This window comes from Lutjanus erythropterus, chromosome 12 (assembly GCF_056507025.1).
Source record: "Lutjanus erythropterus isolate fLutEry1 chromosome 12, fLutEry1.hap2, whole genome shotgun sequence".
Classification (NCBI taxonomy): domain Eukaryota; kingdom Metazoa; phylum Chordata; class Actinopteri; order Lutjaniformes; family Lutjanidae; genus Lutjanus; species Lutjanus erythropterus.
The window spans coordinates 13,152,351-13,180,100 of NC_139328.1; the positions used below are offsets into that span (position 1 = coordinate 13,152,351).

A 27,750-nucleotide genomic window follows, 5' to 3' on the forward strand; every position below is an offset into this window, starting at 1 on the left:
GATAAATTGATTCATTGTGAAAATAACTGGCAGATAAATCGATGATGAAAATAATAGTTAGTTGCAGGCCTATTTCTGAGTGGCTACTTTCTGTAAATATCTTTACAGATTGCTTACAGCTCATGTTGACTCACTTGTCTGTTGTTTTTGTTTCAGCCACATTGGTCCAGGCCACAGAGACCGTCTGTGCATCACCCTGGAGCCTGCCCAGCTTTTAAAAGGAGACATCATGGTGGGAAAACAGAAAGAAGCCTTTTTAGATGTTGTTTTACAATCAGTATGGACTGTCTTAATCACAACATTTGTTTATGTTCCTTTGTAGATTAAATGCTATCACAAGAGTGACATAACGTCAGAACGTGAGGTTATTTTCCGGCTGCAGTTCCACACGGGAGCAGTGCAGGGCTACAACCTGATGTTTGAAAAAGAGGACATGGAGACTGCCAACAAAGGTAGACCCGGAAAAAAAAAAAAAAAACACCCTGACGACAGGTCTCAGCGTGCAGCTGCTAGTTTACAGCAGCTCCTCTGCTCCACGCAGCATCTGCAGGGCTCGGTCTGGACTCAATTTAGACTTGGCACTTTGAGACCAATAATCTTGTTTTCCCAAACATGTTACGTGTACTGAGAAGATCATATTTGCAGACAACGCTATTCATCTTTCCATTTCTGAGTGGCCACACTAATGGCATTCCTGTGTGCTTACGTTCCAGATCCCAGATTTGCAGATTATGGTAAAGTGGAGCTGGTGTTCTCCGAGGGACCAGAGAGGATCCCAGGTAGATCCCTCTAACTCAGTGTTTTTTTTATTTTTTAAAGTTTCTGCAGGGAGAGTGAATTGGAAAAGCAGACACAGAGTTTGTTTCTCTGTTTTTTTTTCCTCCATTGCCGTCCTGCTCTCTGTTCCTCCCCCTCTGCCCCCTGGTGAGGAGGGATGTGGAATGCTGCAGAGGGGAAATGTAGTGTGAAGTGTGTGCTGACAGAGACGTAAAGAAGCACAGCATGTGTCGCCGCGGGAGTGAAACTATGCTGTGTGGGTCTGCGTATGTGCGTGTTCAAGTTGCATGAGTGTTTATTAAACACAGTTTCTCTAGCATAGATAAAATATGTTGGGTCGGGCGAGACAAAATTCAGTTTTCAGATTTCATTGTTGTCCCCTAACGAGAGACAAAATGGCCTGAAAAATTTCACGCCATGGATTAATGATGTGTTTTAACTGATGCAAAACAAACCAACGTTGCATGCTGCATCTGGGAAACTGCTGCTAACTTTGGTTGATGATAGGTCGTATTTCCTGTGTGTTTTTCAAAGCTAAGTGAACTTATAGTGCTTTATCATGAAACTGGTATTGGTTTCATCCGTACCCCCAACAATGTGATTTAGCGCGATATGCTGGAACTATTTTTAAAAGAATAGTTGGGAAATGCGCTTATTCGCTTTCTTGGGGAGAGTTAAAAATGAAAACTCACTCACTCTCATGTCTGCATGGTAAATATGAAGCTACAGGCGGGAGGCAGTTAGCTTAGCTTAGGTAAAAACAGTTAGCACGGCTTTGTCCAAAGATTCAACAAACTATCTAAAGCACACCAAAGTTGTTATGATGACAAACTTACTCAAAATAATGACTTAGTATCACAAAATAATTACTTACCATATCAAAAAGCACTATATTCAAATAATGATTAAGTATCGCAAACAAATGACTTAGTATCTTTAAATATAGAGAAACTTTATTATAGTTATTATTGCAAGAAAGTTTCACATTATTTTGAGACAAGTAAGTTATTACTTTGAGAAAGTTTGTCATTATGAGTTGCAGGATCTTTTTTTATATCAGAGATGTGAAAACAGGCCTCCATAGAATGGAAGTGAATAAGTATATATCCCAAAATGTCAAACAAATCCTTTAGGGCTTTTATGGCCGAAAAATATAGAAAAAAAGATATGTTTATTATGTCTTCAGGGCTGACTGATATCCATTGAACATGAATGATTGTATCACTGATTCTACTGAAAGCTGATAATATCAAAGTATTTGCTCAGCCCTAAATATACATGGAAAAATGTACTGCTAAGTCACGTCCTTTTTTTCCTCTTCCCTCAAGCTATGTATTTTGTATTTTCCAGTACTACTAACGCTGCTTCCTTTTGTACAAATACAAAACACCTAGCTACTGTATCTACAATAATGTTATTTTTGGGTCCAGGTGCAGACAGGTGGCAAAACGGGGCGGATGTTATTGTGGACTACAACACAGCAGATCCTCTTATTCGCTGGGACTCCTACCAGAACATCTGTGACGGTGAAGGTACTGCTACTACGCTGCATTAGTCACCACTGAACATGACTCACCAGACAGTGCCAAGGTCTGCTTAATGAATCATAGTGAAAATATCAGCGGCTCTTTTATGAATGGAAGAAATATGCATAGGCTGTTATTTAGGCATTAAGTGAAGTTTCTTCTGCTATTACTTCAACATGTTCTCTCTGTTTCTCGCTCGCGCAAACGCACATAAACTCTCTCCTCTTAACTCAGTGTGACAGCTCCTGTGCTCCATGTTACCGAGGGACTGCAGTGTGATTGCATTAACATGCACGTACAGTCACCACTAGCTTGGTTTATGTTTCAATCGACAGGAGTTATTACTCAGGAGTGAGACTTGAATCCCAGGCAGGCAGGCGGGCGGGTAGGCCCTGTGGAAACAAGACTTCCATTATGGCAAGGAGAGGAAATGAAAGCTAAAACGTACCTTTAGTTGCAGTGTGATGGGCATGACAAACAGGGTTGTTTCTATGTGGAGCAGTGGTGGACTCAGGCTGTATGTAAATTTTAAAAAAAGGGCACCGGCAGCGTAACGCAGAAAGCCGTGATGCATTTATGGTTTGTCCACTGGAAGGGCACTCTTGATGGCATTGTTTTTCAGCTGGAAGAGCAACCAAAAGGGAACTTTTGCTGAATTTTTTTTTGGAGACACCAATCATAGTCGCCCCCCCCCCCTCTGAGTCCACCAGTGATGTGAAGGACAGGGAGGAGAGCTGTTGTATGTGGAGAATGCTGGGTTCAGAGGAAGAGCAGTCAGTTCTCAAGAGATTTCTATTTTGTTGTTTCATCAAATGAATAGGCATGCTTTAACCATCCCACACACTCTCTCACACACACACACACATATCTCAGCAACGCCTGCACAAACACACACAGACTCACACTCAGAGCCACCCTGTCGGGGCGTCCCGTCCTAGCTGCGGTCGTTGCTCTCCACTCAACCACAGAATTCACAACAACCTCCCAGAATAGAGCGACGTGGTGGTAGCATTAAAACACAGATCCACCCTTTCCCAGTATTCATTGAGTGTTTTTATAAGCTAAGTTCAGCTTGATGAAAATGAGCTGCCTTTTTTATTCTCTTTTAAAATACCCCAACACGGCCTTATAGGATTTTACACACACCTCTGGGTATGTAATGAAAGACCAAATTTAAGAATTCATCAAAGCAAAACTAAAAACCTAAACAAAGGAGCAATTTTTTTTCTTTTGCCTTTATTCCAAAGCATTCATGTGGGATATTTACAGCCTTGTTTTCTCATGTAAACACTACATCTGAGGGGGAAAACTGGGAGCTTTTTGTTGGAATTCTGCATCTACTTACCAGCAGTCCTCCGGCAGGCTCAGTTTGCCTCCGAGAGGCTGTCAGTCAGAGGTTTGGTCGGGAGGAGGAAGTCTGAAAAAACGTTTGCCACTGTAGTGCTAAGGTTGTGAAAAGAAAACCTCATTTACTTCAATGACTTTTCTTCAATCACCAGTGAGAGTGTGTGTTTATCCCCATGTGTGAATTCAGAGTTGATTTTTAAAAGATTGTTTACTTTAGTTTACTTTCAAAGCAGGTTGTTGTCTTTGCGAAGAGTGACTTTTTAAGGCTCAGTTAACCTAAATTACAAAAAATATAGATTTTCTGCTTTCCTCTAGTGGTATATACCCATGCAGCAGGTTTTGTTTCTCAGATTTCTGCTGCCATCCCAGTACGGTGTAGGTGAATTTCATCTGTCGGGCTCACAGTGCTGAAAAATTCAACAGCAACAGTTTTTTTTTTCCAGAAAATGTGTTCCAGATACTCTGGATAATCCTTAAACCATACTGTCAACAGTTTTCATGGGCACTATTCCTCTGGTAGAATGAAGCTCCAATGAAAACTGTTCACAGCACAAACATCTCAATAGAAGAATTACACATAACTGAGGAAGACTGGTGTAATATATTGGGCCAAACAGACAACCAATTCATCATCCTGGTTAGAGTGTTTTTTGGGGAAGCACGAATCTGATACTTTGGGAAATCTTTATTTAAAAAGGGGACAAAAGCGATGCTGGAGGTAATGTGGTTAAAAAATGTCTGATGGCTCATGTTCATAAAAATGTATTATTTTCATTTGGTGGTCATTAAAGGGACGAGATGAGATGAAGCTGATTTCTCATATTTCTCAAATTATACCTTGAGCAGATGCCAGATAAACTTTTAAACCCAGGATGCCTGGACTGCACATGCCTTCAGATCAGGGGTTGCCAAAACTTTCATGGCAAGGACCCCCAAAGTAGATGCAGGTTTGAAAATAAAAAGGCTTTATATATAATAGTTGATCAATGATTGAACAAGGATTACTATAGAAAATGTGATAAAAATGAAAATACTCTATTCCTTCTTTTGCTGGGGGCCACTTACAACCCACACAAGCACCCCTGCCGTTAAGATGTAGCCCCGATCCTGTAAAAACATTGTGTTGTTCATGTCACTTTGCAGGAAAACTTGAGTAAGGAAAGCTGACAAAAGAGAGGGAACTGTTCACAGATTACCCAGAGTAACTGAGATGCTGTTTCTAGAAAGAAATGATGCTGTTGACTTTTTAAAGATGAAGTTTTTTAATGTTTTGAGCTGCTCTAAAAACATTTTATTCACCTTCATGGTAAGAAAGTAGAAGCAGAATCTCAAAACCTGGGCAAATAAAACTGCCTGCATGTATATGTATGTGCGAAAATGGTTAAATTGTGTAAATGCAACTGTTTAAGAATGAAGATTTCCCTTTACAGTTTGTTCCTCTCTACACTTTCTGTATGTAGTGTGTCCCGTAGAAGTTGTACACAGGATTTTTAAGAGATATATTTCCCAGAGGGCTGTCAGCCAAACATCAGAGGCGCATGTAGAAGCTTGGGCGGAAGAAAGCGAGGATGATGATCATCATTATGCTTTCGACTCACGGTTTTGGCATTCAGGAGGTGCGGAAAGGGATGGTAGTAACTGAGAAGGAATGGAAAGGTTTTGTAATTGCATGGCCAAACAGAAGCGGACCTCCTCCTGTGATGTGACAGAGGCTTGAGGAACAGTTCTGGTTTCGCCCCTCTCTGCGCTGTAATTGGTGGATTATTCGGAGACAGACCTTACCACAACAACCAACATGATGAATGCTGGATATAAAAGATCTGAATGATTTTCTTAAGCTAAGAACATATTTGGTTAACCAGTCATGGGTTTGTTAATGTCAGTGTAGTTCTGATAAGTAAAACAATTGTTCTAACCCCATACTCTCAGAAATAAAGGCGCTAACAAGAACCATAAAAGGTTCTTCGGCTCGTCCCCATAAGAGAACACTTTTTGGTTCATGTTAGAACCTTTCATAAAGGGTTCACTTGGAACCCTTTCAGAAAGTCCTACTTAGAACCCAACATAAAGAGTTATACTGAAACTATCTGTGAAAGGTTCCACCCAGAACCCCTTACAAGAGGTTCTACAGACATCCCTTCTATAATGCAGTGGTTTCCCCCAGAAACCTCACTGTGTAGAACCTTCTAAAGGTGCCAACAAGAACCCAACGAGGGGGTTCCCCTAAGAATCTTTTTATATTTCAAAGATTTTATCTAAAACCGACTTAGGGGGTTTTACAGAGAATCTTTGTACATTCCAAGGGTTTTATCTAGAACACACTCAGGGGGTTCTAATGAGAACCCTTTTATATTGTGGTACAAAAAATCCCTTAAGATAATTGTTTCAGGATTGTTTAAATCCTTGAAGAACTCTTCTCAAAAGAGTTCTTTGGATATAAAGCGTTCTTAATTGACCTCTTAGTCTTACGAAGAACCCTTGACAAACCATTTCTTCACAAAAGGGTTCTCCAGAAGCAAATGGTTCTGGGTAGAACCTCACTCCCTAATTTCTGGTAGTGCATAATTGAGTTTAGGGTGCATCTGTTTCTTTGCTGATATAGCGCATGAGGATTTAAGGCTTGCAATTCCATGACACACACACAAGAGTGAGAGAAAAACAACTACCACTTTTCGTGAAAATTGCCCCAGAGCTCAGAGTAGAAGGCGAAGGATTGCTTTAATTAAAAAGTGTCTTTTTACAGAGTGAAAAAGTCTGGAGCTGCAGGAATGTTGTTTTCATTCTCTGATCCTCTCCGGGCCGCCCTCTCTTTTTCTTTTCTTTCCCTCTTTTTTTCACTCCCGCAGTGGGGTAGTCCCCTAATGCGGGGCAAGAGGTCGGGTTACTGCTTTCCTCCATCCCGCCTCCGCACCGAAGCCCCGCCTCGCTTGTTTACATTCCTCTGCCCTTATTTGGAGATCTCAAGGTCCCCCCTTGTGTGGAGTGCAAACACTCTCACCTTCTCAGCAGAGAAAGAAAGAAAGCAGGGCCAACTTATTCCAACTCTCGTGATTTGACCCTGACCATTATCTGCTGCTTGAAAGCCATGTCCGCTCTCGTGTATCTGTGGTGCCTCCGGTCCTCAACAAGGTTTGTTTTACCAGAGACTGGGATTGTCTTGTGTGTTTACCTGGCAGTGGTGGCAGCGAAGGTAAGAGATTTTTTTTTTTTCTTGAGACAGATGACCATAAGGGGGAGGGATAAAGAAAAGACAGGCAGGCTGGGCGATGACAGAGAAAGATGGCCAGCACTGAGGGAGAGGGAAAACATCTGTCTTAAAAAAATCTTCTTGCACCTTGCCAGAAGGAATGTTATGCGAGGGATTTATTGGGAAAACTCCCGGCGGAGCTGACCTGCGCGGAGGCCTGCCTCTGAGCCAAGGCTCCTCAAGGCCGGATGCAGGTTCAGCTAGTGTGTTTGTGTGAGCAGGAGGTGGGGGGCAAATGCATACATACAGGAGCTTTTGGACAAGAGGAGGAGGAGGAGGGGGGAGCTTTTATCATGCATGTCTGGTATTCAGATCCTCCAGTCATGGTTTGACTGAAAGGCAAGTACTTAAGGCGGTAGACTGAGGGGAGAAGCGTAGGAGTCATGTTCCAGTTCTTCTATTGTTGAGGAAGAGGGAGAGTTACAGTGAAACAGCAAGTTTTTCACTCGACTTGGCAACGCTGCGTCTTCGTGTGAGTCTGGAAAGGATTGTTTGCTGTCATGATGGATTTGACTGACTTTTGTGATTTCACTTCTGGGGATTAAGGAGGTTGTTTGGACATATGCTGGGGGTCAAGGGGCAGGCGAGAGGTAGTAGGGTGGCTTAATCGCAGCAGGGTGAGGAATGCAGGGGTCAGACTCTGAAGATCCACAGCCGTCTGACTCTCGTAGCGGCACAGAAGACTGAACGTGTCTTATATAACCTGAGTATGAGGAACACCTTTGTCTGCGGTGCACACTGCATACACTAGCACCTTGGAAGTACTCTGGGTAACCCCATGGGATAATTGTTGGAGTATCTTTGAATTAGACAATCAAAATGAGGGGATTTGAATAATGTGGATGATTGTACAGTTTTTTTTCTGACACATCTAATTAGGATATTTGCTTGTAACATGATTCACATGTTTTTCACTGTCAGTGTATTAATTGTGGTCTGTATTGTCTGGACTATTGTCTTTGTCAGGTGAGGTGTGATTGTACACTCTTAGAAATAAAGGTGCTAACTAGAACCATAAAGGATTATTTTCCTTTTCCTAACTGGAGAAGTCTTTATGGTACCTGACTGAACCATCTGGGAAAGTTTTCACCAAATAAGATGTTCTACAGAGAACCCTTTTTTGGTGTAATGATGCTTGTACCCTTGACCCTTTATGTATTACAAATATTTCATCTAGAACCAAAGTTTCTTCAACAATTTCAACAATTCATAATGAGCCATTTCTTCAGAAAAAGGTTTGTCACAAGCAAATAGTTCTAAATAGAACCTCAGACCTGCAGGAATAAATATTTTGGAACCTTCATTTCTAAGAGTCTAAGTGTTGAGTTGTCAATAACAGATTGTGAATGATGGAGTTGGTGGGATGACATGACTGTGCATGTTAACAGCTTCTCGTTCTGTCTGTGGTTTTGAGCAGTTTGTGTTCGTCTGCGTGAGTCTCTGCTGTTTGTGTGTCTCTGTGTGTATGTGTCCCCCTCACCAGCTGACTGTATGAAGCGCTGCATCTCTTCTATTTTGCAGCGCCACGCTCTCAAGGCCTAAACCAGGACAAAGCAGCCACCAAGAGGAGCCCCATCGGAGGAGAGGCCACGCTTGGCCGAGGGGCCCGCACGACCTCCGCCACCTCCAGCCCTGACCACAGCGACCACGCTCTCTCTGTCAGCAGTGACTCAGGCCTGTCGAGCACTTCTTTGTGGGCAGACAGACCCACACCTGTCCTCACCACCACCACCACCACCACCTCCACCGTAAAGCCTAATCAGGGCCCCAGTCAGCAGGAAAAGGTCCAGCTCAAGCGTCTTTTGAGCGGCTTCGGACTTGAGGACCCCTCTGTGGAGGAGATGGATGATCAAGGCCCCAGAGTGGGCATCCAGCAGATAGTTCCGGCGCAAGTGCACATCAACGGAGACCCTAGACCCCGAGAGAGGGAAACGGACATCCTGGACGACGAGGTCATCACAGGGCATGATCTGCACAGTGTGGACAGTTTAGGGACCTTGTCGTCCTCCTGCCACAAGAGTAGCCAGAACTCCCTGCTGTCAGATGGGTTTGGGAGTCCCGGAGGAGAGGAGCAGCACAGCCAAAGTCAACACCACCTCCACCATCCTGCACCGCCTTCCATGGAGGAGTACGAGAGAGGCTATGCTGAGGCTAGAAGGGGTTGTCTGAACTCCAGGAGCAACTCTGTGGCCTCCTGTAATCCCAGCAGTGCTTCCATGCCCAAGCAGCATGTGTACAGACAGGGAAGCTACTCCACACAGTCCTGGGTCCGCCAGCAGCAGATGGTTGCTGCACAACAGTTTATCTACATGCCAGAGGATGGAAACGATACAGAAAGATACCCAGGGAACAAGCAAGGGAGCAGTTCACCCAAAGCAGGCCTGCCCGCAGAACCACAGGGCCCTGCCAGGGACATGACGACAGATGCTCTGAGAAACACGGCGCCACACAAGGAGCAGGCAACCATAAATAACAACAACAACAACAAACGCGATGAGGAGTTCAAATCTCTAACAAAGGACATCGACAACTCCATCGACCAGCTCAACCAGCTGATCATGGACCTGGATCCCACGTTTGTGCCGGTGTCGAGCCACAGCGGCTCCATAAAGAGGAACGGCGGGACGCACGTGAACGGCTCAGTCTCCAAATGCTCAAACGGCATCAATCTGAGATTCAACGATAATAACGCTGCAAGTCTGAAAAACACACAGCAGACAGGTAAGATCAGTCAGACAGTGTGGGTGTGGTGATGATGCTGATGATGCAGTGTGGTCTGGAAGTGCGGTCGTGGAAAGAAATGTGCGATTGTCATTAGGAAACCAGAGAGGTTGTTTTGCTAGAGATGTCGAACAAACACGGCAAAGTTACAAGTTATGAAGCAATTTTTAAGAAATAGTTTGAAATATTTGAAGCGGGGTTGTATGAGGTACTTATCACTGGTCAGGGTTAGGTTTAGGGTGAGGAGTTGCTAACATATGCCAGCTTAAAGGGATAGTTCGGCTTATTTGATGAAGGGGGTTGTATAAAGTGCTTATCAATAATCAGTGTAGTTAGTTCTCCTGGTGAGGAGAAGCAGAGAGGAGTGCCAGCTCGGAAGCTAAGCAATGTACCATTGTGGACAGGAACAGCAACAAAACGCATTTTAGCCACTTAAAAAAAGTAATATCAATTTAAGTGTACCCTATATTTAGAATATTTTCACTGCTTGACCTCGCTGTCAGAAAGCCTTTTGCAGAAAAGTGGCGTTATACAACTATAACTCTCCAAACCAGTCAAAACACCATAGACGAAATCAGAAATTTTACTTTGGAGAAGACAGGAGCTGCTGGTGTACTGCTGCCCTAATCATTTATTTTGTTTGCGTTGCAGTGAAAATATTCTAAATGTATAGAATGCACTCAAACTTAAATGTATTTTTTTTTGCAGGTTTACCTTTTTGAAGAAGCTAAAATACATTTTGTTGCAGACCCTGTCCACAGCAGTTCATTGCTTTGCTTTTATGTTGGTACTCCTCTCTGTTTATCCAAACTGGTGGCACACTGACCAGCATCTACTGTAGATAATTCACTATTGAAGTATCTCATAAGACTCCACTTCTACTAATCTGAATTATTCCTTAAAGAATATTTCAAAAGTGGTTCCTCTCCAGCAGCATCAGATTTCCTTCTCCTCCACTACAGAGTTAACTTAACAAGCACACCTTCTCTCCCTCTCCCCACCTGGCGTGTTTTAGTGGCAGAAATAGCAGGGTTGTTGCCAGGTTTTCAGATGTTTTCGGTGTGTTTCTGAGAAGAGAGCGCCGTCCGGACTTGTCTGCGTAGCAACTATCTGACTAGAGGATCAGTACGGTACATGAAGCGAGGGAGAGCAGCTGTCATCGACCTCTCTGAACATTGCCATCTCTCAGTGTTTGATTATAGAGATGGCATACTGAGGAATACAGATATTTACCAAATCAAAGTCCTTCCCACAGACTGACTGCTTATTGTTGTGTGTAGATGAAGTATTAAGGATTACGTAAAACACACACCATTTCTTTTAGTCATCTCTAATAGATGCTCTACTTATTGTATCCTCATGTTCATCACACTCCTATCTGAAAATTTTCTTTGGTCTTTGCTATAATCTTAAAATGTCTTCTTTACTTCTTCTTCTTGTTGTTAGTTTTGTTGTGCAGACAGAAGTTAGGCAACATAATGACTCTTGTATCAATGGTAGATATCCACCAAAGTTATTTTCGCCTGATTCATGTTGAAACTAATCCCCAGGCCACATTCAAGGATGCACTCTTATCTCCAAACACTACGCAAGAATTCACAGAATGTGTTTCACCAACTGTATATCTGCTTCTACCAAATAGAAATGACAAGATTATGAATTTTTTCTGTCTATCTTGAGTTTGTTGGAAAGCCGGAGCTTTCCCGTGCAACAAAGATGTTGTCTTTTCTACATCAGATTTGGCTCAGCCTCACAGGTTATCAAGTTCACCAGTACTGACTCAAGAATATTCATACTAGGGTACAAAGGCACTCTGTGGATTTCTTTACGTGAAACCCAGTGAAGCAGAGAAAATGCTGTCTGGTTGTTAGCAGCAGAGCGTGAATCACACTCCAGCATGTTTGTGTGGTTGCGGGGGGGGGGGCTCAAGATGGGGAGGCCTGAGGAATTTCCAAGAGAGGAACAAGTGAGCCTGGAGGCAATGTTTTTCCCATTTGATTCCAAAAGCATACCTGTCTGTGCATATCAACTACACAGAAGCGTCATTCCAACAGAAACGAACGCTGTAGGCTATGTAATATTGTTAATTTGCAAATAACCTGTAGGAAGTAATGGATTGTTTGTTTTCTGATGTAGGATTGCACTTGTAACAGAAGTCATTCTGCACGGTTTGAGCAAAAGTTTTTTGTTATAAAGAAGGTTTGGTTGAATTGTATAGATTTTTGACTATTCAAAGCAATCCAAGCTTTTGGCTTAAGTTTGTACCCAGTGTTCATGTAACTAGACTGGTCAGGCTTTTCTTGCTTGTGCTCACCACATCATTGCAGAAAGTCCCCATGATGTTGTTATTAGTTTTACTAACATACCACTGTTTCTGTTTCATCCATTTCTTCTCAGTTCACTTTAACACCCATAGCTGTATTAAAGCTGGCGGTAGGCAGTTTATTTACAGTTGAGTCTCATTCCTTAAACATAAGAGACTATCTGGTATCCATCTAACTAGACCAGTCAGGCTCTTCCTGCTTGTGTTCATCACATCATTGCACCACACCTTCATGTTGTTATGATTTTTAATAACTTTTCACTGTTTTGTCATAAATTCACCCATTTCTACTACTGCTGTATTAAGGAGGTGAAGAAAAGGAGAAGAGGGAGGTTTCAGTGTTTATGTTGTGTCAAGGGAGCTGGGGCAGCAATTTTTGTTGGATTTAATCTTTTTCACCACTTTGTTGCTGTGCATCTTAACAGGCAATATTACGGCATAAGAGCCCAACATAAAATCCAAATTAGTTTATTTTAGCATCAATAAAATATACCTGTGGTACACCTGTAGCAGGTTGCTATGAATTACTGTGGTTTGATTATGATGTTAATTAAAATTAATTAAAGGGATGGTTCATATTACTTTAGGTGGAGTTGGATGAAGTACTTACTGATAGCTGACATCTAAGCAATGTACTGCTGTGGACAGGCTCAGCAATAAAACATATTCTATCCACCAAAAAAAGGCCCATCACAAAAAAGTCAAGTGTATGCTATATTTAGAATATTTTTACCACTTTTCCTTGCTGTCAGACAACCTTTTCCAAGGTGAAACTGCCATTGTAGAAACCAAATATTGCTCCCTTTGGCAAAATCAGTAATTTTACCAGGCAGAACGGGACTTGCTGGTCTCCAAACCAAGCCTTTAAAACACTGAAGTCACACAACAACACAAACAAACTAAACAATCAAAGCAGCAATAGACCAGAAGCCTCTGAGCTCTGCATGGTAAAATGACTGATTTCACCAATGGAGGCTGGTGACTTTGGAGAGAGTGATTCTCTCCAAAGTCACCAGTCGGACGTTTCCTGTCAAAAAAAGCTGTCTGATGGCCTGGTAAAAATATTCTTAAGATAGCATACACTTAGGTGGCTAAACATGTTATGCTGCTAACTGTGGTCACAGCAGAGCATTAGCTTCCTATACTGGTACTCCTGCTGCTTCTCCAAAACAGGGGCCTGTCGCCCACCATCTACTGTAGGTAATAATGACTATTGATAAGTACCTCATACAAACCTACTTAAAATATCAGAACTGCCCGTGCAATGGGTAGATTTGAAGTTATGGATCAAATCTTCTGTTACATTATATTAATAACATATTGTGGTGAAGTACATTTTCAGAAAATTCAAGCCATCATTTAAAAAAGTCCTGTAAAGCTGATAATGCCGTAAAGCACCCCAGGTCATTGGCTTGTAGCAGCCTGATACAACTAGAAACCTTATGCTGTGTTATTGCCACACAATACAGTATTTATTCTCATACTGTCCAACCCTACTCCTGAGTGCATATTAAGTTACAGAAACGATGACACTGAAAGCGAGTCATTGGGGAGAAAGAGAGTCTCTGTTGCGTAATAGTAACTGAACCATTCGGATTCATGCTGGCTCGTCTCTTGGTTGTTTACGTCTTACAGACAGAAAACAGATTCTCTGGATCAATGCTGCACACATACAGCATATAACGTCCTGTAGACAAATATATATAGATGAAAGAGGAAAAAAAATGTGATGCATGCATGGAGAAACGCTGCCAAGTATGCATGACACTGTGTGTGTTATCCACACTCGGCCCAGACAAAGTGAGTAATGATCCCTGGCATTAGCACTTCTGCACCATTAGCATTCTTCAGGCCTGAGAGGTCGCAACTCGGTGGGAGGGCTCAAATTAACACTCTGGTGCTGAGTGGCAGCAGTCACAACATTGAACCCACACACACACACACACACACACACACTCCACACCTTCAGCCCACCAGCTAGACCCCTGGCATTCCTCAGCTGTCCTCAGAAAACATGGCTGTAGCAGCACCCCGGGGTGCTTTCACTTTATGGACTGACTAAATCAAAATGTCATCGGTCGCAGACTTTTGACAGAGAGTCGTCATGAAAGTAACCGTGTCATTTTACAGTTGTCTAAGTCAGAACATTAGTTAAAATTAGTGTGATCATCAGAACACACAGTTCTAGTTAGTAAAGTGAAATACATCAAGATTATGATTTCATTAAATCAGATGGTTATTATGATCTTGTACCTTTTTAGTCTGTGCTAAAATGTCAAGTGAGCAAGTTTGTAACTTTGGTCAACTTTCTCCTTTTCCTGTGCTCTGTACAGAGGTGCTTGAGTTTTGCTAACATTAGCTAACTTAAGATGTGACCTATATGTCACTTTTATAGGAAGAAGGCACCCAGTTAGCTCAACTGTTATTGGAGCACAGAGTGAAAAGGGGAGGGTTTAGTTTCAATAGTGCCTTGACAAGAAGAAAATACAGTGTTGGTAAAAACATTTGGCTGAATATTTTCCTAAAAGGTACCAAAGCAGGGTGGCTGTTAGGGTTATTACATTTTCCTTAACCAATGGTTTAAAATGTTAACAGTTGATAAATTAATAAGATTTCTTGTGTTTCCTTATTCATCAAATTTCCCCACCAGACAAAACCATGTCTAATGAGGCACAATTACTGCCATTTCCAGACAATTGATTAATTATGAATTTATACATTTTTAATTGGTTCAATTCTTATCACAGATTAATGAATCATTAATCGTTAACATCCCAAGCGACAGACACCCTGCAAATGTCACTGTTGTTTTTCCCTTCAGTGTTTTTAATGTACTTTACTTCCTTGAAATCAGTGAAGCCTGTAAATCTGTTAACACTTAATGATCTGCTTGCTGCTGCCTGTCCACTTGTGTGTATCCAGCTGTCCAGTCCAATGAGGGGCGGACGGGTGTCACGCGGAGTCTCAGTCGCGAAGGAAGTGATGTCATGGATCACCCAGGCTTCTGTAACTCAGGGTGGGGCGGGACAGAGGAGTACAGGGGCCAGCGGACGTACTCCCCTTGTGTGCCACAGTCCCAGGTAAATAAGAGTGTTTCTTTTACTTCATTCTTTTGACTTTTATTTATACTAAGGATAAAATTAAAAACTAATGATATAATATTACTCCCACTGCTTCTGACCAGATTAAAAAGATAGATCTTTAATTTCCTTTTAGAAATACAGAAAGTTATTCTGATATCCAGAGGCACTGAGTTCCAGTTTGGAGACACATAAACAAAAGATTACAGAACAGAAGAACATTTATGGGACACTAAAAATAAATAAAATAAATACAAGTAAATTACATTTCTAAATTCTAGTGGGTGCAAGTTGTCAGTGTAGTGTTTTAGGCAGTGAGGTAATGTGATCCATTTTCTTTTAGTGAAGACTCTGGCCATAGCATTCAGAACCAAATGTAGTTTTCTTATAGACTTTTAAAGTAATCCAGTAAAAAGGGAGTTACAGTTATATAAACTGCTAGCAATTAATATTTGAGTGAGTATTTCAGCATCTTTGTGAGTAAAAAAAAACGTTCCAACTTTGGTAATATTCCAAATATTCAAAAAAGGAAGTGTTAATGACATTGTTCGGTTAGTCACATGTACTGCATGTTTGTGTTGTTTGCTGCAGCATCACATGTTGTACAGGAGTGACAGCGCTGACTACAGGGCCCAGGGCCCAGACATGGACAGCGGGGTCGAGGCAGGGAGTGACATGACTCCGCCCACTCCTGCCTTCCCCATCTCTCCACCAACACCTTATGGTAAAGTCCTTTGTCATTGTAAATAGCCTCCTTTTATCTCAGTGTTTCATTTGCATGTATCTGTGACCGGCTTTGTTTCTTAGGTTTAATTAATCGTCCCTGTCCTCGTCTCCTTTGTGTCTTCAGTGAAAAATATGTCAGAATTTACACAACTCAGGCAAACACCGTCTCCCAGCATGCAGTCTTACGGAGGCTACAGGACAGACCATGGTAGGTTCAAATCTCTTGGATGTGTTATTTTTAGAAAACGGAGCATCACATGAAGCTGTTATAAAATTCTCCCATCTGAGAGAACAAAGTGGTTTTTGTTTGTGAACTTAACAGCAGCATTTAAGAGTAAACACTTGAAATAAATGTTATTGTTGCACACATATCAAAAATATCTCAAAAAATGCTAATTATAGCATTAATTATTAGCAATTAATGGTCATGTCATAGTTTGTTAATAGTGATACTATTATTAAACTATAAACTGAAGTTTATTTAACCCATTTATTAATGATAGCTATCATAAAACATTATCAAGGCAGCTTTAAGTTGCTGTAAATAACAAAAAAACCCCAAAACATCAAGACTGCTTTATTTTCCACCATAGCTCTGTCTTGTGTTTTTCCCCTCAGCTGGTTAAAAGTGACGGGAGGTAATTGCAAGAGTCTTCTTTCTCGTCTGGCCTGTTGTCACTGCGTGTTTGGATCCACTCTCTCATTAGAACGGAGCTCTTTCAGGTTCCCCCCTTTGCGTTACCTAATAATGGCGACATTGTTGTTTTTGGAATTTTAGTGGTTTTGAGACAGAGGCCGAAAACAAAGACGTCTCATGAATGCAAAAGCAGGGAGATTCCTAACCAGACTCTGCCCTTCATGCTTGGTTTTTGGAGAATGTCTGCGTGGTCACAGCACGGCAAAGAGAACACTTTTTTAGACATAACACTGTTGTTCTTTAGATTAAAACTAAAGGCCTCTTTCGTTTGTTTTTGTATGGATGTTTTTATGTGGTGTTTATCTGAGGTGGAACACACCCTGTGTTTTTCCAAGATGAGCTAAGGGTTCTAACACCCTGCCTATAAGGTTCTTGTCCATTTATAGCATTTTGTAGCACCAGGATATGAGAACTTTGTCAAATTCCCAAAAACCTTTCATGTTTTTACAGTTTACTCCATTTTCGTCTTAGGACTTTTGCAGAAACAGTTTAAAATTGGGTTATCGCTTTTCTGATGTTTATGTTGCGCCCCAAGCTGATTAAATTAAAGGGATAGTTCATATTTTTTGAAGTGGACTGCAGTAGAAGCAGAAAAAGTAAGCAATGAAGTCCTGTGGACAGGGTCGGCAACAAAAGGTATTTCAGCCACTTAATAAAAGTAAACCTTAAAAAAATCACTATCACTTTGTTATATTTAGAATATTTTCACTGCTTTAAGTTGCCATCAGACAGCCTTTTCTGACAAGAAACTGCTGTTACATAAGCCAAATATCACTCTCCAAATCAGCCAGACTCCCTAGGCGGAATCAGTAATTTTGAGTTGCTGCCTCGATCTTTTTGTTTGTTTGTCTTATTGTCTGACTCCTGGTGAATCTGAACCATCCTTTTTTAACACCAAAGTCATACAATTACACAAACAAACTAAAAGACTGAGGAAGCAGCGAACCAGCAACCCCCTGTTGCTGGTCCGCTGCTCTCTCCTGTTTGGTTTGGAGACAGTGATATTTGGCTTGTATAACTGTGGTTTACCAACAGAAAAGACTGTCTGATGGCAAACTGCTGGAAGTATTCTAAATATAGTGTAAAACTGATACTGATATTTTTTAAGTGGCTAATATACCTTTTGTGCCTGATCCTGTCCACTGTAGTTCTGTGCATAGTGTCCATGCTGGTGGCCCTTTCTGCTTATCTGGGTGTGTTTTATTTGCCATGTTTTTGGATCAGTGTTGTCCCAGGAAGCACAAGGTTGTCCTTGTCAGGAATTACCCACATACATATGGCTGGTCTCCCCATGAAGAAGGGACTTGTTTCCGTACTTATCTACAGTTTGATAAAAGTCCGTTGGGCCTGGGAGCAGATCTGTGCCCCTGCTGTGCCTCTCTTACCACCTCAGACACCCAGGCGAGAATCACCGCATTCAGTCCTGCCACATCTCCATGGTTACTGTGGGTCAGGAAGCATAACACAAAAAAACTTTTCTCCCCCCCATGAAAGTGTCTCTGTGTACACAGAGGGAAAACAGGGATGAGAAGAAACCAGCAACTCTTTCAGCCTTGCACCTCTCGTTCTTGTAAAAGTAACCAGAGAAAACCTGGCTGTAGAGAGCTGGGGCATCAGGGGCTCCTGGCTGTGACTGATTAAAATAAAGCTTCCAGATAATTACGTCAGAGGGCTTTTAATTTCCAGCCACAGTGACGTCTGATTTGTTGACTCCGTCGGTCGTGGCGAGGGTAATTGGCGATTGGTTTTATATAGATAGATGACTGGATTCAAGGCCATGTGGACAGTTTTCATTTCATATAAACTCCAATATTGATTGTTTGTTACTGGAAAGAACTCAGTGCCCTTTCCCGAAGGATTTTTTTCCTATATCATACAGTCCCACATGTATGGAAGTAGTTCTTGCACAGCTTTGCTTTGCAGTTTTAAAGAAAAATAAATATGCTTGAATTATTTGTTTTCTTGCTCCCTCACAGAACCCCGGGGATATTCAGAGATGATCAGTCATGTTGGAGTTGACGGTTTACCGGACTCCTCCATCAACTGCCACAGGACACTAAGTGCCACACACTCTGCCTCTATTGTTGGGACCCTTCAGAGGACAGACAGGTACAGATCTGTCCTATCCAGAACCTTAAAATGGCGTTGATCTGTTAGAGGGCGCAAACCTCAGACTTATGCACTTTTGAAAAAAAATTTATCAAGTCCTCTCCTTCAGTGCAACACCAGTGATACAAACAATATGTCTGTTCCCATCCACCTGTTTTAATGCACATTTTCAATTTCAGTCATTTTCATTAAAAACCTGAATGGAAAACTAGAAAAAAAGTTGAAATATGGAAAAAAAGTTTTTACACTGAAGAAAAGTTTGTATCGATAAAAACAGAATGAGACCAGCTCCTAATATTTGCATAACAGTGGATATAATCTTGCATTAATTTGCATTTTCTTTCACTGATTTTCTGGAAATATTTGTCCTACATTTGAATTGTGCAGGCGGTTGAAGCTCAATGACTGCCTCAGCTTAACTCGCGTACTTTAACTTGAGAAGGAAAACGGACCACAGAACTCTGATGTAAAAAAGGATAAAACAAAGTATTTTTATTCCACAGTTTAAACGTAAGTTCTCCTAAACAGCAGACTTAACTGCGGTAAGAAAACCTTGTGGCTCAGTAATGACTTGAGCGTCAACGGAACAGACCATGTCTTTAAACCTTCACCTGTTTCTCTTCAAGTGACGTTAACCCACATCACTGTTCTAACAGAAAGCTTACATAGTGTTGCCTTTTACAAAATGTCATGCTTACATAAACAAAAATTAAATCTATGATTATTAGTTGACAAATTAGTTTCCACTGAAGTCACTTATCTCCACTGATTAAACAACTATTAAACAAATTACAGACTGCACTTATTTATCAAACTGAAACATATTTAATAAACATAACTTGGGTCCCACAGATGGAAACTTAACTAATGCTTATTTACTGTTTTTTTTTTCTTTAGTTCATCCATGAACCAGTCCTGGCCAGAGCATCCCGTCCTGAGCCGCCACTCCTCTCTGAGCAGCTACTCCTCTGCCAGACAACCACCGCAGCACTCCATGTCACTGGACTACGGCCACCACTCTCCTCCGCTGCACCACCCACACATCCACCCTGCCCCCAACGCCCACAGCTCTCCCCGAAGCAGCCAGCGGAGCCGCATGGCCCGATACGCTCTCAACCGCAGTCCGGCACAAAGCTTTGACGAGCAGGATGATTCGGGCCTCGGCTACGGCACGGACTGTCCAAACTCCACCTCCTCTCTGCTGGGAAATGGAGGCATTGACAGGGAACTTTTGGACGGGCAGGGTCAGACGCAGCTGCCCCAGATGCAGCCTCCACTTCTGCCTGAGAAGAAGAGGGCGTCAGATGGGGAGCACTCGCTGGGAACAGCGTCTCCGGCCCTCAGTGGGTTCTCCAGTCCTCACAGTGGGAGCTCCCTGAGTATTCCCTTCCCCAACGTGTTGCCTGACCTCTCAGCTCAGATGCCGGGCACAGCCTCGCCTCTTCCAGGTAGGACAGAGTCCCCTAATGAAGCTAACAGCGTCATTGCTGTCACATGGCTTTGTGACTGCACACAAATGAATCCTGTACTGATTATTTTTGCTGATTATTGTATGTTTTCCAGATGTGCTGGCCAGCAAGCAGGTTACTGTAAAATTTGTGCAGGACACATCAAAATTCTGGTATAAGCCAGACATCTCAAGGGATCAAGGTAAGTTTCCAATGTCCACGTTTGTTTCAAGGTGATAAAAGGGGAAAAAATAATTCACAGAATTACAGAGCTGCCTCACAATTATGTTTCTCTTCATGCAGCCATTTCAGTCTTGAAGGATAAGGAGCCTGGCTGCTTCATCGTGCGGGACAGTCATTCCTTCAGAGGGGCCTACGGACTGGCAATGAAGGTGGCCACTCCTCCACCCTCCGTTCTCCAACAGACCAAGAAAGGTACAGTAGATGTGGACAACACACTTTTTGTTTTAAATGGTTGGCTTATGCTTATCTATTTTAGAATAGGGTCCACTTTATTATTTATTAAAAGTAACAAACAAGCAATCCTGTGCACTGAGATGGCTGGATTGGAGTAGTATGTATACAAGTAGTATGTTTTTAAAATTTCACTCATCTCTTTTTGACCATGACACAGAAAAAAACTTTTGATTTTTGTCTTTTTAAGATTAAAATAAAATATTCCTACTCCTAGACCTCATGCTAAGTTAGGCTAAAATCCTAGGTAGGTATTAACCTTGTTATGTTAACGTTAACGTTAACGTTAACGTGTATTTCCCAAAACGTTTAATTGTTTTTCACTTATCAGTGTATTTACAGACATCATGGGAATCCTGCATCACACACTCACACACACAAAGCCTTCTACAGTTACAGCTCACTGTAGTCCCCTTCATGCTGGAACATGAGAGTCCCTCCCTGTGTTTGTGTGTGAGAGCTCCTCACTCTGTGTTTCTCTCCTGGGCATCATCACGATGAAGCCAAACAGACCCCTTTTTGCCTGATAGTCTTAGATGTACAGCTAATGTTTCACCGCCGAACAAAGGATGTGCTGGGTCCATAAGCCTGCTCTGATCCCGGGGCCTTCTCCTGGGAAGCTTTCTGCCCCACATAACTCTTGTCTGGTATAGATGGAACATCCAGGGACTCGCTGGGGTCAAAACAGGCTGCTTGGTTATTTACTTCCATGTGTGTTTGTTTAGCATGTTTGGGAATTACAGGGTGGGATTTTTTGGAAGGGAAACAAAGTCTCTAGAGGAATCTGGCCAAACATTCTCTGGCCATGACTCAACATGAAAACAAAGGCTGATTGAGTGATGAAAGAGATTCACACATCACTTTTTCTTATTCAAAACAGGCCCAGAGGACACTAAATCCTATGCAGTGTGTATCAGAAATAAGTGGAACTATTTCACTGTAAAAATAAATTGCAATCTAAAAAAGGAGTTTTGAGATAAACAAAGTTTTGCCGACCTCTAATCTTTTGTGAGATCATTTATTATTATTATTTACATATTTATTATATAATTTTTTCTTAAACTTGAATCTTTGAGTTTTAGAAACCCCCTCCAAAATATTGTATTTCAAAAATTGCTCACAGTGAGCTGTGAACCTGATCTGACGAGTCTACTCCACAGTTTCTGAAATACAAACATTTTTTGGCTTTCTGAAACTCTGAAATTTTGTATCAAACTCGGGTCAAATAACGACAGATTTTGGGGGTTGCTAAAACTCAAAGATTTACGGTTATCCAGAGTAGAAAAGTAAATTGTTAAAACATTATTAGTTGGTAAAACTTTTTCAAAACTTAAAGGAGAATATGAAGCAGCTGAACACGTAAGCGAGGTCACTGTCAGTTGATCCACTGTCAGCTGTCTGTTTTTAGCTTGTTTCCTTGATCTCTGCTGACATATCATGGCCATTTTATGATTTATTACAGTAAATATATCATAGATTTCTCCTTTAAGACTTGAAGTTGGGCTCATAACTCAGAAATCTATTGAAGTAAGTTGCCTTTCTCAAATCCTTCATTTTTAAACGGCTCACAGGATGCCCCCATGCCCTTCCTGCATCAACCCACCGCAGCGTTTCAGCTCTTTCATTTCATCCCCCACTCACACCTGTCCTTTTGTTTGCCTTCACCCCGTCGCAGTCCAGCGGCACCTGTGGTGACATCATGACACGGTCCTTCTCCGCACTTTCAGCGCGGGGCATTGTGGTTCCTTCTAAGTGTGAAACCCAACCCACCTTAAGGAACGGGCCTTTCTCCGAGCCTTTGTGTCAAGACATTCCTCACAGAGACTCCTCCTGCCCCCTCAGAGGCGCTTCTGTTGAATCATAATCCCATTAATCTCCGCAGAGACTGAATGTAGCGATTTAATATGTTTTATGTAACTCTTCGAGGCTGGGAAATTACGTGCTGTACTGAGATAAATGCTCTGGAGCTATTATTTAGGTCAGAGTAAATCTATGGGACAGTTTTATTAAAACTGTTGTGAGGAATTAATCATCTCTCTGATCTCTTTCTGTATCTTTTGTGTCCTTTTTTCTAATAGGAGGAGATCTATCCAATGAATTAGTTCGCCACTTCCTGATCGAGTGTACACAGAAAGGAGTGCGGTTGAAGGGCTGCCCCAATGAGCCTTATTTTGGTGAGTATCCATTCTGTTAAAACCTCTTTTCTGTTCACAGCTGGTTGACTAGAGTGACACTTCCTGGCTGTTTGGTCCCACTGCACCAACGTGAAATACTTCATGCACCACACTGCCCTCTACTGGTGTGTTTTGCACTGTACAACAGGCTGGTGAGACAAATGACAGATTACTGCAATCAGAGAATTTTAAGATTTTTTTCTCAAACAAAATTACTCAAAAAGATTGATTATCAAAATAGCTGGCGATTAATTTAATAGTTGATTGATCAATTGTTGCAGTTCTACTAATTTTCTTTTGATCGACTAATCTATGAATCAACTAATCGTTGCAGCTCTATCCATAACCTGCTGTTTCATGTGACATGTTTTGATCACTTCCTTTTAACAATAAATATGACATTTTCCTTTCCCCTGACTTGTAGTCACATGTTTTTAAAGTACAATTCAACAAATTCTCAGCAACTGTTGAAGCTGTTGTTGTGGCTGTATGATTACATGGATGGGTCATTCCACTGATCGTCATTTTATTTTGGAAATATCTTTGCATTGTACGTTCCTCTAGTCTTTTTTAGATATACTGTACAGAGTACTGTACATTTTTATCAGTGCCATTATTAGTTTTAGGGCTTTGTTGGGATTAAATGGGGGATACTTGTCAGTTTAGAAGAGGTACAATACAAACACAACACTTTGTTACGGCAACTGCCTCACAGTCATGTAGACTCGTCTTAATGAACATCTACACCAATGCTTTCTACTTTTTGTGTTGACAAATTAGTGTATATTTTTCATTTTATTTTAGTTAGTTTTGTTATTACACAATATTGTTTCAGTTATTCTTTGTTTTTGTTTTTTTTTCTTTCTTTTGAACTATTTCATTGATAGCACTCTGAGATTTTTTATGAAAAATAAGACAGATGTGGCAATAAAGCATCAAATCTCACTGTAATATTGATTTGATATCTTATTGTTTTACAGGAAGTTTAACTGCGCTGGTTTGCCAACATTCAATCACTCCGCTGGCGCTGCCCTGCAAACTCATCATACCCGACAGAGGTAAACTTTCAGCACACAGTCACAGACCTAATGTTATTGTTCAAGATTATGGTCAGAATAGAAAATAAACATTATTTAGGGTTCGCGACTAGTCTGTCTGCTCAGCTCTCTGGTCATTTAGTCATTTTCTCTGTTGATGTAGCTGTTGTGGGTTTTTCCCAAATAATCTCACTGAAGTTTTGGCTTCTCTTGCTCATAGATCCTCTTGAAGATGTTGTGGAGACTACCTCACAATCAGTCACCAACTCTGCTGCTGAGCTGCTAAAACAGGGTGCAGGTAATCAGCTGTCTTAACATCACTTGCTTTGAATAGATATTATGACAAAGAAATGATGGCACTCTAGATAAACACTGACAATTCTGTGACACTTTTGGAAATGAGCGCACCCACGCTTATCCACGCATTTTGCCTTGCCCTGTTATTACGGACTGAGTCACTGAATACCCTCGCTTTGCAGCTATTTACAGTTATGATTTAAGTGTAATTTGAATCTTTGTGCTCCTGCAGCCTGTAACGTGTGGTACCTGTGCTCCGTGGAGATGGAGTCACTAACAGGCGTCCAGGCGGTGCAGAAAGCCACCAGTATGACTCTGAGCTCCAACCCTCCTCCGGCCTCCACTGTAGTCCACTTCAAGGTGTCCTCCCAGGGCATCACCCTCACTGACAACCAGAGGAAGTGAGTATCACAAAGACATACCTTATATACATGCAGAGAGACCCTTTTCTCATAATAACTGCCCCCCTCTTTCTCCTTTTAGGCTCTTCTTCAGGAGGCATTACAATGTCAATACAGTCATATTTTGTGCATTGGACCCTCAAGATAGAAAGTGAGTATTGTTGATTCAGTATGTTTTTTTTTAAAACCTGGATAGTATGTATATATATATATATGTGTATAAGTGTAAACAGCTTTTGAAACTCATCCAGGATTTACTCAGAGCACTGCAGCTGGCAGAAGCTAAACTATGCTACAAAATAATTCCTCCAGGCAACTGTGGACTGCAAAGTACATCCACTAAAAAGTGTTTGTTTTAAGGCTTGACAGGCTCAGATTGTTATTCTGACCATATAGAAAGGATCTCAACAGAGAGACCTGATTTCAAGAGTAAGAAACATCTTGTTTAATCATAAACAGCAAACTCACTGAACCCACCAGACTCCATTTACAAAATGGTAATTTTAACTTTGTCGTCGTCATCTTCATTCAAACTTGACAGAAACAAAATAAAACTCACCAAAATGACTTTCCACTGTTGCAACAACCACCAACTCTGGTTTGGTCAAAGTAAACCCTTAATTCACCAAGGTGGATGTGAAAATATTCTAGCTGTACTTCACATTTCTCCCTAATGCTTCTCTCATATCTACCTTAATTAATGAAGGGTTTATTTTGACTAAACCTAAAGACTAAAGCAGTGTGAAGACGAGCAAAAACGAGTGTTTTTTTACAATGATAAAACTACTGTTTCTGTAAAGGGAGTGAGAGTCATAAAACAACTGTTTCTAGTTGAACAAAAAAAAGGATCTTACTCTGGACAAAAAGGTTTACCTCTTTAGTGATTCCACAATGCTGTCAGATAATTAGAATAAATATCTGAACCTGTCAGTGGCAAAAACAAGCACTTTTAGTCAACATACTTTGGCGGTTAGCAGTTGTCTGGTCTGTTGGCTTAGCATCTGCCAACAGCAGCACTCTTCCTCTATACTGGGCCAGTTTCAAAAGTTGTTGTACCCATTACTTGTGCAGACACAAAAACATGGAAAAAATAGGATCCAGGTTGAGAATAAACAAAGTTACTCTTTAATTTTGATTTTAAATTCTGTGATACTGGTAATGGCTAAGTTAGGCAAACCTGAGGTGTAATTTGTGATTTGATGTAAATTTAACAAGCCAGTAACACTATTATCATCTTTTCACTGCTCACAGGTGGAAGAAAGATGGCTGCCCTTCAGCAAAGTAAGTAAATTATGATTACTTTTACATCACTGCAACCAAAGCTGCATTAAATCAGTTATTTTTAAACTGACATAGTCTGTTTGAGGCAGCTGAGCTGTTATTAAGTACTTTTCTCCACCTCTGCAGAATCTTTGGCTTTGTGGCGAGAAAAACTGGCACTTCCATGGACAATGTGTGTCACCTGTTTGCGGAGCATGACCCCGAGCAGCCAGCGAGTGCCATCGTCAACTTTGTTTCCAAGGTGATGATTGGCTCGCAGAAGAGTAAGTAGGCCTGCAGCCTCATCTGGACAGACTGTTACTGAAAGTAAAGACAAGAAACAAAGACTGAAAAGCTGAACAAAGGACAAAATGTAAAGGACTGAAGGTGATGACTGGACATGAACCCTGGATATTAACTGGATAATGACCACTTACCAGTACCAGGACATTTACTGACATCTTTTAACATTAAAATATAAATCATCTTCTATTCTGTTGTTTGTTTTATTCCTGTAAAATGAACTGTAAAGTAACCAAGTAAGAGAACAACTAAATCATAAGACATGTGTAATCATTTTTTACTGGTTTGTAATGTCTTATTCAGTTAGATATATTCAATTTCAACATATTTTAACTCAAAGGCTGCTTTTCTTATTCCTGTATAGAAGTTTTACGGACAAATCAAGAAAACCTTACTTTGTTGCATGTATTTTTTCTAATATTTAACCAAAACAAACTTCATTCAAGCTATTAACAGCCTGTAAAGTTGTAGCCGATGTTTGCGCTGCATCTGTCCAACATGCAGTATTTTGATGTGGAGTTAAAAATGTAGAGAAAATATGTATAATTTGGACTTTGGGGACAGGCTACATCGCATACAGGATTATCTTATTTTATCTATGCAATGTAAAGTTTTATTTTTTTAAACCAAGGCCTTCTGTACATGTGCCGCAGCATGTATGTGGCTTCTCTGAACCTGTTAAATAACGTTCTTCTTAAGATGTATGTGAATATGACCACTTTTAAAACTGTCTGCAACATTTTAATGAAAGTGTGCAAGTGTGTGTGTTGAAATGAGAGAAACCATAGAAAATATTTTAATTAAACCCTAATATATATTGACGTGACAAGGTTAAAAACACATCAGTACTTTGCTTAGGAGATAGTACAAGTGGCATACCACTCAGCTGCTGATTTTTATTTTACTATGCTTTGCCCTTGTTTGGGGCAAAACAGCAGCACTGCAGTGTTTCGGTATCAAAAATATGTCCTTATCCTCAAGTTTGTACATTTCATTTGAAAGACATAGGCTGCTATATGGAGAGAACAAATGCTGTAACTGTACTAGTCACAAGTGTTAGAATTTCACAAGTAAATTTAAGATTTGACACAGTCTCTATTAGTCATCTCTCAGTTACAATGTACTTGCTCTGGGACAAAGTTGAGTCTTTATTGACATTGTATATGAGTTGATGACTATAAAACTGGATTCCTTTCAACTTTTTGTGCTGGGCGGTCATTTTAACCAGAGAGGGACCTACCACCACAATATACAGCTCTGTTGATATTCTTACATTGATTATGTACACATTTGTTATCTTGTTTTCATGACCTATTATCTGTACCTCATGCTTATCTCATACTGTGCCTCTGTGTATAACATTATACATGTGAATGGTTTGTTTGTATATTGATATTGCATTGTTTGATGTGTTCTGTAAATAAACAAAATACAACATTTATTTTATCTCAGTGATCCGTTAACTGTTAAAAGTTCCATATGACCAAGACCTGCTGCCAGGTAACCTGTGAAGAGTCCAGAAGTGGGCTTATTGTTTTTTTTTTTGTATGGATTAAACAAAAACAAGATACCATAATGTGTGAGTGAACTTTAGAAGTGCTGGTAAAACGGTTTTGTTACCTTTGGACAGAGCCAGGCTAACTGTTTCCAGTCTTTGAAGTAAAACAAGTTAGCTGTCTGCTGGCAGTAGCTTCAAATTTAGCTAATGGTAGCAAACAGGCTGAGAGGTATCAAACTTTATATCTAGATTTTGGTTAGTTATTGTTAACTCTCGACAAGACAGCAGATAAGGAGAGTTTTCTA

At 41.0% G+C, this 27,750-nt stretch overlaps 1 protein-coding gene across 1 annotated transcript in view; it reads left to right on the forward strand.

The window, feature by feature from the left end:
* LOC146317704 (tensin-3-like) overlaps positions 1-27,388 on the forward strand; it is a 44,115-nt gene extending 16,727 nt beyond the window's left edge. The window contains exons 9-27 of the mRNA XM_084731352.1: positions 157-232; positions 323-452; positions 714-779; positions 2,208-2,309; positions 8,419-9,618; positions 14,864-15,021; positions 15,613-15,745; positions 15,872-15,955; positions 18,421-18,553; positions 19,451-20,001; positions 20,117-20,203; positions 20,305-20,436; positions 22,554-22,649; positions 23,630-23,707; positions 23,907-23,984; positions 24,216-24,384; positions 24,467-24,535; positions 25,636-25,665; positions 25,792-27,388. Of these exons, the coding sequence (XP_084587478.1) occupies positions 157-232; positions 323-452; positions 714-779; positions 2,208-2,309; positions 8,419-9,618; positions 14,864-15,021; positions 15,613-15,745; positions 15,872-15,955; positions 18,421-18,553; positions 19,451-20,001; positions 20,117-20,203; positions 20,305-20,436; positions 22,554-22,649; positions 23,630-23,707; positions 23,907-23,984; positions 24,216-24,384; positions 24,467-24,535; positions 25,636-25,665; positions 25,792-25,936 (3,517 nt within the window). The 3' untranslated portion in view covers positions 25,937-27,388. The remainder of the gene's footprint in view (positions 1-156; positions 233-322; positions 453-713; positions 780-2,207; positions 2,310-8,418; positions 9,619-14,863; positions 15,022-15,612; positions 15,746-15,871; positions 15,956-18,420; positions 18,554-19,450; positions 20,002-20,116; positions 20,204-20,304; positions 20,437-22,553; positions 22,650-23,629; positions 23,708-23,906; positions 23,985-24,215; positions 24,385-24,466; positions 24,536-25,635; positions 25,666-25,791) is intronic.
* The last annotated feature ends 362 nt before the right edge of the window (positions 27,389-27,750 follow it).